Below are 12,759 nucleotides of genomic sequence, written 5' to 3'. Positions count from 1 at the left end.
CACTGCTGCCATATAGTGTTCCAGACACGTGCACACTCCTGAGCCTGCTTCAGTATGTTTTCAGGAAAAGGTATCATACTTCAACCAAGTAGACAAAGAGGACAAGTTCCATTTATAACAGAAGTAAATTGTATGCGTTATCTAAATCATGCAGGTTTAATTTTGAATGTCATGTCCCTTTAACATTTTGCTTTAGACAATCTTTTCTTAAAACTATGTAACATCTCTGAATATTTAGCTGTGCACTTTTTAAAGGGACGTCTAGTCAAAATGAAACTTTCAAAATTCAGATAGAGCATGTGATTTTAAACAACTTTCCAATTTACTTATATTATCAAATTTGCTTTGTTTTCATTATATCCTTTGATGAAGAGTAAAACTACTTAAGCTGAGGAGCTTGCATATGGCTTTAGCAGTCTATGACAGCAGTGTTTGCAACTATGCATAACATTGCTATTAACAAGGTTGCAACCACTGCTGCCACATGGCCAGATACACGTGCACACTCCCGAGCTCACCTAGAATTACCCTTTAACAAAGGATACCAAGAGAACTAATCAAAATTGATAATTGGAGAACATTGGAAAGTTCTTTTCCTGCTCTATCCAATCCATTGAAGTTTAATTTGTACTTTACTGTCCCTTTAATAATTGTTCTGCCAATAATCATGTAGACTGGAATATTCTTGTTAGTTCAGTGAATAAGCTGACAAAATTTTACAATGTTGTTAGTTTTACTACACTGTTTATTGAAACAACAGAGATTAAAGGGACAGTGTACTCAGGCAATCAGAAGATAAGAGTTCACTGTATTTAAAGGAACATAATGTGAGCACTTGAAAGTGATGCAGCATAGCTGTAGAAAGCTGACTGGAAAATATCACCTGAACATCTCTATGTAAAAAAAGGAAGATATTTTACCTCAAAATTTCCTCAGTAGCCACATCCTATTGTAAAAGGACTTTAAACAGCCAATCAGGATGCTAGTCCCTGAACTTGCAAGGGAGATGCATCTGGCATGTGCAGGCACAGTCATGTTTACTATGAAATCTTGCAAGGTTTCAGTGAAATCCCATGTGATCACAGTAAAGCAACATGTGACATCAGCACTGATGAAGCTGATTGGTTGTTGATGCAACTGACAGTATCTGAAATATAACTCTTCACAGAGCACTTAGAAATTGTGAGCTGAAGCAATTTTGACCTAAAGCATCTTCCTTTTTTTACATATAGAGATGTTCAGGTGGTATTTTCTAGCCAGTTTTTTTACAAGTGTTTACACAGAGATGGTAAGGTAATACTTATAAGTATGGTTACCACCTCAGTCATATTTTCCTAGACACTTATGAGTTATACATGCTGCAGGGTGTGCAGGTAGGAACATGCATTTCAACTATGGACAGCACACAAATAGTGACACTGAGCAGCACTATTTATGTATCTACCTGCACACCCTGCAGCATGTATAACTCATAAGTGTCCAGGTCCAGGAAAACATGGCCAAGGTGGCAACCATTCAAGTGTCACAATCTCCCCCACCCCACTGGAATGCTAATTTATTTCTATGCCATTTGTGTACATTGTAGTTCTGTAGTCATTTCTGCAGTATTTACATTTTTTGTATAGGTGGAGGTTTCAGAAGTAAAAGCAGGCATTTTAAATTACAAAAAAAAAACAAAGTTAAAGGAGCTGACTCTAGCAGGTACAATGGCTCACTGGGAACATATTAATAATGGGAAACAATTTTACATTATATGTACCCTTAAAGGGACAGTCTAAACTAGAATTGTTATTGTTTAAAAAGATAGCTAATCCCTTTAATACCCATTTCCCAGTTTTGCATAACTAACACAGATATACAGGAAGCCCTCAGTTTACACCCGTGTTAGGTTCCAGAAGGAATGGTTGTAAATCGAAACCGTTGTAAATTGAAACCCAGTTTATAATGTAAGTCAATGGGAAGTGAGGGAGTTAGGTTCCAGGCCCCTCTCAAAATTGTCATAATAACACCTAATACATTATTTTTAAGGCTTTGAAATGAAGAATTTAAATGCTAAACAGCATTATAAACCTAATACAATAATCACACAACACAGAATATATAATTAAACTAAGTTAAATGAAAAACGTTTGCTAAACAGCATTATAAACCTAATAAAATAATCACACAACACAGACTTGACTTGCATTTTTCTGCAAACAGTTCTTTCTATGCATTCCAATCTGGACTGATTTATAGACAGGAAGATCTTGTTCCTTTGAAATCTGCTCGATAGCTCAGGTCTGGTTAAACTGATTAATTTCAGCTTGCTTGGCTTTGCTGCAACACAAGCGGACAGCTACACCTACAGGCTATTTTAATAAATGCACTGTTTCTCAATGCTTTTCAATAGCAGTCACATGACTGGAAAAAAAGGTTGTTATTCTGAAACGGTGTAAATTGAACCGTTGTAAAACGAGGGCCACCTGTATTAATATATGTTTTACCTCTGTGATTACCTTGTATCTAAGCCTCTGCAGAATGCCCCCTTATCTCATTGCTTTTGACAGGCATGCAGTTTAGCAAATCAGTGCAGACTCCTAAATAACTCCACAGGAGTGAGCACAATGTTATCTATATGACACACATGAACTAGTACTGTCTAACTGTGAAAAACTTTCAGAATGCTCTGAGCTAAGAGGCGGTTTTCAATGGTTTAGAAATCAGTTTGAGCCTACCTAGGTTTAGCTTTTCATAAATACCACCAAGGGAACAAAGCAAATGTAATAATAAAAGTAATTTTGAAAGTTGTTTAAAATATCATGTAGACATGTGCATGGTGAAAAAATTTGGTTCGGTTCGGATCGATTCGGATTTTTTCGAATTTCGGTTCAGAGCGATTCGAATTCGGAAAAATTTGAATCAATTCGGTTGGGATTTGTTTCGGATTCATTCGGATTCGATTAAATTCGGTTGGGATTTGTTTTGGATTAATTCGGATTCTAATAAATTCGGCTGGATTCGGTTCAATTCGGTTCTGTTCGGAAATTCGGAATTTCGGTAAGTGTTAGGTGGGATTAGAGTTATACTGTACAATAGTAGTGTAATCCATGGCCATCCGAATTTACCGAATAAATCCGAAGTAATTCGGATTTATTCGGTAAATTCGGCAGTATTTTAATTCGGAAATTCGGTTCGATCCGAATCGCCGAATTTTCCGAATTTTCCGAATTTCCGAATTGATCCAAAACGAATCGCACATATCTAATATCATGTCCTATCTGAATTATGAAAGTTTAATTTTGACTAGACTGTCCCTTTAAAGGTTGCAGCTCTGGCAACATTTTCTAAAAAAGATCTGTAAGGGGTACAAGGTCCTTCACAGGTGTCTACAAAGGCACATTTTACCTTGATAGCTGTATATCTCATAAAGGGGCGTAATCTACATAAATGGGAAGGACAGACACATACATTGCAGTATAGTGCTCAATAAAATGAGTATTTTAAAAGTGTATTGAATGTAAACTGTAAGAAGCGTAAGCAAATTACACTGTCCTCTTTGAGATTCTTCATTCAAGAGACCTTTGTTACTTTCAATGAAAGTAAGTTTGCGATGATGACAACGTTTAGATAATCGGGCCCTAAAAGACAAGCTTTTGCGTTTTCTCTCAGCCCAGTGAAAAATTCTTACTATTTACTACAATACTGCCACTGTAGTAGTATACACAAACTTATAATGTTAAAGGGACATTTCAGCCTAAATTGGAATCTACATAGATGCATATCAGTTTTGAATAGAAGAATTTTAGTACTATACATGTAGCAAATAATATACTGTACATATATTATTATAATATACATTTAGCAAAAATGCTTCTAATAAAAGCTAAAGTTGTTTCAAAAGTGTATTTAAGTATGCACTGTGCACCAGCATTTTAAACACAGCACTTGCTCAGGAAACGCAGGAATGTAAAGCATAGGAGCCGGCCCATTTTTGGTTCAGAACCTGGGTTATGCTTGCTTATTGGTGGCCACCAATAAGCAAGCGCTATCCATGGTGCTGAACCTAAAATGGGCCGGCTCCTATGCTTTGAATTCCTGCTTTTTAAATAAAGATAGCAAGAGAACAAAGAAAAATTGATAATAGGAGTAAATTAGAAAGTTGCTTAAAATTGTATGCTCTATCTGATTCGGGAAAGAAAAAATGGGTTTAGTATCCCTTTAATTGCTGACATGGTACAAGTTCCACTGGCACTCTGAGCAGCTGCAGCATTTAAAATTCTGGGGAACTGAGAATATTGACCTATGCTTCACATGCACATGCAGAGAAAAATACAAACAATAAAACAGTGATACGTGCATATTTAATTAATCTATGTGCATTTAAATGTTTACCGGAATGTCCCTTTAACTGTAACTGTTAACTACTCACAGTAGAAATACTTGTTTAAAGGAACATAATCGTGCATTAATATTAGTTATTAATCATTTAAAGGGACATGAAAGCCCAAAAAAACTTTCATGATTTAGATAGACAATACAATTTGAAACAACTTTCTAATTTACTTCTATTATCTAATTTGTTTCATTCTCTTGGTATCATTTGTTGAAGGAGCAGCAATGCACTACTGGTTTCTACCTGAACAAATGGGTGAGCCAATGATAATCATTATATACATATGCATCCACCAATCAGCAGCTAGAACCTAGGTTATTTGAGCTTTCCTAGATAAACCTTTCAGCAAAGGATAACAAGAGAAGGAAGCAAATTAAATAATAGAAGTAAATTGGAAAGTTGTTTAAAATTGTATTCTCTATCTGAATCATAAAATACAATTTTTGGGTTTCATGTCCAGAGGAGTTAAATACATAGTAAATAAATACACGTCGTCCCCCAGGATCAGCAATACACTTCTACTCCTGCACTGGACTCGGCCCATGATTGTCTCTTACAGCATATGACACTCATGATTGGCTCACTTGATTGGCATTCTGGATTAGACTTTAACCATGCATTTAACCCCTTTATGGACTTTAAATCATTTTACTTTTTAGCACTATTTAAACAACTTTCCAGTTTATTTCTATTATCTAAATAGATTTCTCTTGGTATTCTTTGTTGAAAAGCATATTTATGTAGGCTAGAAGCTAGCTGCTGATTAGTGGCTGCTCATATATACCCTGGTGTTTAAAAGCTTGGGGTCATTGACTATTGTAGCTGGAAACGGCTGATTTTTTATGGAATATCTACATAGGCCCATTATCAGGAACCATGTGTCCTGTGTTCCAATGGCACGTTGTGTTTGCTAATCCAAGTAATTTAAAAAGGCTAATTGATCATTAGAAAACCCTTTTGCTATTATGTAGCACAGCTAAAAACTGTTGTACTGATTAAGGGCTAGATTACGAGCGGCGCACTAACTGTTGCGAGGACTAAAAGTGGTTGAAAGTAAACACATTCGCCTTGAGCACAATTGAATTTAACGTGTGTCGGGATGTGGTGACTTTAGAGCTCTGGTTGACTGTTACACAAGTCAAAAAAGTTGCACAAAATACATCAAAAATTCATTTAAAAGTAGTTACACTCATAATAACACTGTCTGATAAAATCTATTTAAAAACGATTTTGCATAAAAAAAGTTATAAGGGCTCAAAGATATGAGGTCTCAGGTGTTAGAATAAAAAGCGCTGCAAAGGGCTTTAACATAGAGTTACATATATATACATGTCTAAATATGTATATGTACTGTATGTGTATATATATATATATATATATATATATATATATATATACTGTATATATGTGTGTGTGTGTGTGTGCACATGTATTTATGTATTTATATATGTATTTGCAGACATATAAACACATAAATACATATGTATACATATATATACTGTATATATACCCGGAGATCCTCTCTTCACACGTCAGCAATGACTAATCCGGCTTCCTCCAATCATGGCATGGACTCAGGCAATGACTTCCCCTGGGGGGAAAGCCGTGTTTGGAGGAAGCCGGATTAGTCATTGCTGATGTGTGAAGAGCGGATCTCCGGGTGGGGGAAGATGCTCTGGCTGTGAAAAGAAGAAAGGTAATTTTTTTAACAAAACGACTGCTTTCTAAATTATGTATTTACTGTAAATATTTCACATTCCAATGTTCTTAACATAAAGAAATATGTTTTTTGTATTTTTAAATAGATATTCCTGTATACATCTATACTGTATATATATATATATATATTTTTTTTAAGTATAGATATATATTTTACCAAAAAAACATGATATATATATATATATATATATATATATATATATAGAAATATGTATTTATTCTGCTATGTGAAGAACATTGGAATGTGAACTATTAAACTTTCATGTCGGGTTAGCACACTTGGTTAAACGCATTTAGGTTTGCGCGAGTAAGGGTGTTCTTTTTCCCCCCAGTTTTCGTGCTCCACTGAAGTCTATGTCACCCATATGTTAATGTGTTTGATATTCGAAGTTCAGATTTTTTGCACACGTCTAGAGAAGTTAACGCACGAGCGGGAGCGATAAATAGAGCGCCACTCATAATCTAGCCCTAAAGAAGCAATAAAACTGGCCTTCATTAGACTAGTTAAGTATCTGGAGCATCAGCAATTTCTGGGTTTGATTACGGGCACAAGATGGCCAGAAACAAAGAACTTTCTTCTGAAACTGGTTAGTCTATTCTTGTTCTGAGAAATTAAAGGGATAGGAAAGTCAAAATTAAACTTGCATGATTCAGATAGAGCATTTAATTTTAAGACACTTTTAAATTCACTTATATTTTTAAATGTCCTTTGTTCTCTTGGTATCCCTTGTTGAAAAAGAATATGCACATATCCAACACTAATGGGAGCTAGTTTCTGATTGGTGCCTGCACACATTTGTCTCTTGCGACTGGCTAACTAGATGTGTTCATCTAGCAGCCAGTACCTCTCTTTAAGGGGTGGATTTATCATACCCCGGGCGGACATGATTCCCTATAGCGAATCATGTCCGCCTTGCATCGCTAAATGCCAACAGCGTATTTAACATTGCACAAGCAGTTCTGGTGAATTACACAAGCAGTTCTGGTGAACTGCTTGTGCAATGCTGCCCCCTGCAGATTCGCTAGCAGGGGGTGTCAATCAACCCGATCGTATACGATCGGGCGGATTGATGTCCCCCGTCTCAGAGTTGGCGGACGAGTTAAGGAGCAGTGGTCTTAAGACCAGTGCTTCTTAACTCCTGTTTCCCGGCAAGCCGGAAGACTCGTGCAGAAACAGCAGCATTAAGGGCCATTCGGACCTTAATAAATCGGCCCCTAAGTCTATTCCATGCAAGAAATTAGCCAAGAAATGTAAGATCTCATACAGCGCTGTGTACTACTCCCTTCACAGAACAGCGCAAACTGACTCTGACTCTAACTTATAGAAAAAGGAGTGGGAAGCCCTGGTGCACAACTGAGCAAGAGGACAAATACATTAGAGTGTCTAGTTTGAGAAACAGATGCCTCACATGTCCTCAACTGGCAGCTTCATTAAATAGTACCCGTATGAAATGGTATGAAAGAAGTGCCCATCAAGCTAATGCAACTTGTGGGAGGTGCTTCAGGAAGTGCCCATCAAGCTAATGCAACTTGTGGGAGGTGCTTCAGGAAGTGCCCATCAAGCTAATGCAACTTGTGGGAGGTGCTTCTTGAAGCATGGTTTGAAATCTCTTCAGATTACCTCTACAAATTGACTACTAAAATACCAAAGGTCTGCAAGGCTGTAATTACTGCACAAGGGCGGATTTTTTTGACAAAAGCAAATTTTCAAGGACACAATTATTATTTAATTTAAATTCATTATTTCTAAATTTGTCAAGGACTATATTTCCTATTCAAACTCATTTCATGTATGTTTTCATGGAAAATAAGGAAATGTCTAAGTGACCCCAACATTTTGAATGTCAGTGTACCTAATATCCTTGGCTTAACAATGTGTTCAGCTAGCCTAGCTCCCAGGAGTGCATTGCTGCTCCTTTAATAAAAGATACCACGAGAATGAAGCAAAATTGATAATAAAAGTAAACTGGAAAGTTGTTGAAAATGATATGCTCTATCTGAATCATGAAAGAAAAATTGTGGGTTTCATGTCCCTTTACAATGAAGATAATACAGCAGAATCAGTTGCGTGCTTCGTACTAATGTTTATAGGCTGCCGATGCTATTTGGTTGATAATTACTTGCTAGTGAACATTAGTAGGAACTACACTATTGAAACTGTTATATTAGTTTTAATTTATGTTTAAAAAACAACAACGTTTCCTTCACATTTTGACATATACATACAATTCAACAAGTTTAAAGGGACACTGAAACCAATTTTTTTTATTCAGATAGAGCATGCAATTTTAAGAAACTTTCTCATTTACATCTATTATCAATTTTTCTTTGTTCTCTTGCTTTCTTTATTTGAAAAAGAAGGCATCTAAGCTATTTTTTTTTGTTCAGAACCATGGAAAGCACTTGTTTATTGGTAGGTGAATTTATCCACCAATCAGCAAGAACAACCCAGTTTGTTCACCAATAATGGGCCGGCATCTAAACTTACATTTTTGCATTTCAAATAAAGATACCAAGAGAATGAAGACAATTTGATAATGGGAGTCAATTAGAAAGTTGCTTAAAATTGCATGCTCTATCTGAATCACAAAAGAAAAAAATTTGGTTTAGTGTCCCTTTAAATGCTGCTCTTTCTTATGGGTGATAAAAACATTTTTGAGTACATAGGGGCCAAATTATCAAGCTTCTTGTGCAATGATAAATGCCGACAGTGTATGCTTTCGGCATTTATTGATGTGCAGCGGACATGATACGCTACATTGTATCATGTCCGCTCGTACTTATATAAATATGCCCCATTGTCTCTTTAGGGAAATGAAAGTCAAAATCAAAATTCATGATTAGGATACAGCATGAGCTTTAAAAAAACAAAACTTAAGGAACATAATACTCACATGCTAAATCACTTGAAAGTGATTGAGCATAACTGTAAAAAGCTGACAGGAAAATATCACCTGAGAATCGCTATGTAAAAAAGGAAGATATTTTACCTCAAAATTTCCTCAGCTCACCAGAGTAAGTGCTTTGTAAAAAGTTATACTTCAGCTGCTGTCCAGTTACAGGTAAAAAATAAATAAAAAAATTAACTGCAGCCAATCAGCATCAGCATTTCTGAGGTCATGAACTCTTTTACTGTGATCTCATGAGATTTCACTTAACTCTCATGAGATTTCATAGTAAACTTCCTTAAACTGAATACGAAAATAACCTGAGTGTGCATGAGGCTCGCTCCCTTGCAGGTTCCGGGACAGACATATTGATTTGTTGCTTAAACTCCATTACAATGGGGTGTGAATACATTTTTAGGTAAAATATCTTTCTTTTTTACATAGAGATGTTCAGGTAATATTTTCTAGTTAGCTTTTTACAGCTATGCTACATCACTTTCAGTGTGTTTCAACATTTGGGTATCATGACCCTTTAATTTTACTTTCATTATTAAAATGTGCATAGCCTTTTTACATGCACACTTTCTGAAGCACCAGCTGCTACTGAGCATGTGCAAGAGCTATATGTGTGTTTTGTGATTGGCTGGTGGCTATCATCTGCTAGGGGGGTAAGGGAAATGGAAGTGACTTTTACATTTGTCAGAAAAAAAAAATCTTCTTTTCAGTTATTGTATTGTTTTTTTATATTATGCATTTGTTGATTATGCAATTCTAATATATTTGCTAGTCCTTAAAGAGCTTAATGTTACATTATTTCACTTCAAATAAAATGGTTGATATATACTCTCACAGTAAACCTGTATTTTAATGGAAGTTCAATAAATTAATTGATTTAATGAACATTATCTTTTTACTAAAAGTCAGTTTTTTTGTGCTCCTCTTTTTTGACATTTACACTTTTCTTTCATTAATAGGTCTCAGTGATGATGTTGCATACAGGAGTACCACTCCCTCGTTCTGATTGGCTGCTGTTTGCTGTGCGTCTGGCATCTTATAACCAGATTCTGGATCCTTGGGTGTATATTCTCCTACGATGCTCTGTGCTCCACCGTCTCTGCATTTTTATACAAAGAACATGCGCAAAAAGAGGGAAGCTGAGTCTTTGGGATCCAGGAGACTTTCAGAGTTCTGACCGCAGTGAAGTCAGCCGTCTCTAATGGGCTTAGCTAACTGGGAGATTCCAATCAGGCACTTATATGAGAAAACATCGACATATATATTAAGACATTGATTTATGAAACATAGAAAAAAGGGCCCTTGAAATAAGACTGGAGAGCCTTTTACAGTATTTATTTATGGACGATGCATGCCTGAAGAGATGGACTTTCATTAAAGATTATAGACATATGGGAGAATAATATTCAAATTACCTACCTTGTGGTAAGACCCATAATGATTTCTTCTGTTGGTTGCCAGAGTTGGCTATAGCATATCACGTGGCACTCTGACAAACAAGGGGTTACTAAAAATGATCTTACAATTCACGTGGAAGGGAAAAATGGATGCACAAAAGGAGATGCATAAACATATGAAAAATAATGACATATGACTTAATACTAACACAAGCATGGTCTCCTTCTTCATAGATGTGCAATTATAGGCTGATAGAAATATTCAGTTGATAGAGACATTTGGTTCCTTCCTTCATTATAGATTCATATAAACTGAACTGTGGATTTTGCATGATATTATTTTATATATCTGTAACATGGTGTTATATACTAAAGTAACAATATTATTTAATTCAACAAGTGTTTATTCTGCCCCACATGTCACTGGTTCTTCTAATTTATGCACATCACTTGCCATCTGGATAGAGGAGGAAAGTGAACCAAAGGTGGTTTGTGGGATCATTTTATCTTTACCAGAATTGGTAAGAATTTCCACCAGGAAGTCAGCAGCTGTGCAGTGTGGGAGGGCTCATAAAAACCCACTGTAAAAAGCACATGGTACAGTCCTGTGGGCTGGGAGCAAAGGATCCTGGGAGAATGAGGAAAAGGGAAGGCATGACTGGTTCATATATTCATATCAAAGTGCAGAAGGATAGGAACAATCTAAGCATTGGGTGAAATGACAAATAGGGAATGAAAATAGATGATTGATAGAGGGACTTACAAGGCTGGAGGTCAGAAACAATATTATAATGATATGATAAATAGGCTAAAAACATAGTTGCCAACATTTGAAAAAAAATTCCAGGGACACTTTGCAGCTATCAATTACCTGCATGATTTTTTTTACCACACCCCCTGCCCTAAAGTTCCGCCCACTTTGCCAAACTCACATAATTAACATAATGTAGCTCCACCTATTTATTATTATTAAGTAGAATGTACCGAATGGAATTAATGAAAGAAATGGGAGCAAAAGGAAAATGTATGCACATATGCCATTAGCTCCACCATCACAGACTTTAACAGCAAAAAAACATGAAATTATCATTTCATAGTCAAAAATGTATGCAATGCATCTTAGGAACACAAATCCTTTGACAAAAGGCTAATACTGCTATATTTTACTTTCCTGCTCATAAATTGATACAGAATGGGAAGGAGGAAAAAAAAAAACTTTTGGGGCACTTTCTCTTGGGCAATCCCTAATCAAACACATTCCAACATCAGGGTTTCTACCACAGACCACATTTCATTTTGCAAAACATTGCCTAAGATTTATACTATTTCAAAGCTCAACATTTACCTCTGTGGACATGGATGATGTCAGGAAAGTTTGGCAACTATGCCATACAATACAATAATTAGTGAATATATTATGTATGTATTTTGGTTTATAAAGATAATTAGCTATTGTAGCAGCCACCAATTATCCAAAGTGTCAAAAGTTATAAATCAGCAAAGCATTTTTTTTTTACATATCCTTAGCTCAAATGAGTGCCAATGGGTGGAAGGTGGGGGGATAGAAAGAAGAGAGTTCTGCCACCCAACATTTACCAACCTTTACCTTCATAAATAGCTCTGTATCAACCGTTGTTAGCACCACAAATGTATAAAGTCTAGACCTAGCCCTGCACTCAGTAGAACAATACTAAGCAGTAAAGCTGTTAGTGAAGAGATATATCAGTATAACTATATTATACCAAGTGTGCATTATGGTCTAGGTAAGCAGGATTGTGGGTGCAGCACGTTGTGAATAGTATTAGCTAGTATCACACTGTCAGTACAAACAACTCAACTGACACTTAACTTTCTGTACGTACAGGCGATTACTATCCCTCATACTCCATTCTACACAGAACGGACATGGTCCTCCTGATTGTTGGAAACTAGCCAGACTGTCGTCCACTCAGATCTGGCTCTGCAGAATAGGGTGTATGTCCTGTCAGGTCCAGGATCCGCTGCGTTGGAGAAGGGCTGGTGCTCCAGTGTGCAGAGCGGCAACGTGGGGTCACTTGACGGTGACGTTGCGTGCTGACTTCACTGCCTGACCACTCAATCGCGAATTGATCTTTAAGATTCAAAGGAGGAGAGTGACACTGTTCCACACACACGCCACTAGCTAAGCTGCAGCCTGCTACTTGCCGGGACATTTAAATGGCCCAGGACTAGGTCTCAAATTCCGGGACTGTCCCGGCTTAAACGGGACAGTTGGCAGCTATGTAAAAATAAAGAATATATGAGTACAAAATTGAAGTAGTTTTGATGAAGGGTAGATAGGTGTAGAACCAGTGTCCTTAAAGGGACATTATACACTAGATTTTTC

The 12,759-nt window shown here is 36.5% G+C and overlaps 1 protein-coding gene across 1 annotated transcript in view; it reads left to right on the top strand.

The window, feature by feature from the left end:
• The window catches only part of PTGER1 (prostaglandin E receptor 1), a 146,132-nt gene extending 135,347 nt beyond the window's left edge, over positions 1-10,785 (top strand). Inside the window, exon 3 of the mRNA XM_053718074.1 lies at positions 9,957-10,785. Within this exon, the coding sequence (XP_053574049.1) occupies positions 9,957-10,199 (243 nt within the window). The 3' untranslated portion in view covers positions 10,200-10,785. The remainder of the gene's footprint in view (positions 1-9,956) is intronic.
• The last annotated feature ends 1,974 nt before the right edge of the window (positions 10,786-12,759 follow it).

This window comes from Bombina bombina, chromosome 6 (genome assembly GCF_027579735.1).
Source record: "Bombina bombina isolate aBomBom1 chromosome 6, aBomBom1.pri, whole genome shotgun sequence".
Lineage (NCBI taxonomy): Eukaryota > Metazoa > Chordata > Amphibia > Anura > Bombinatoridae > Bombina > Bombina bombina.
The sequence above is the reverse complement of the archived record's forward strand: the minus strand, read 5'-3'. Positions and strand labels throughout refer to the sequence as shown.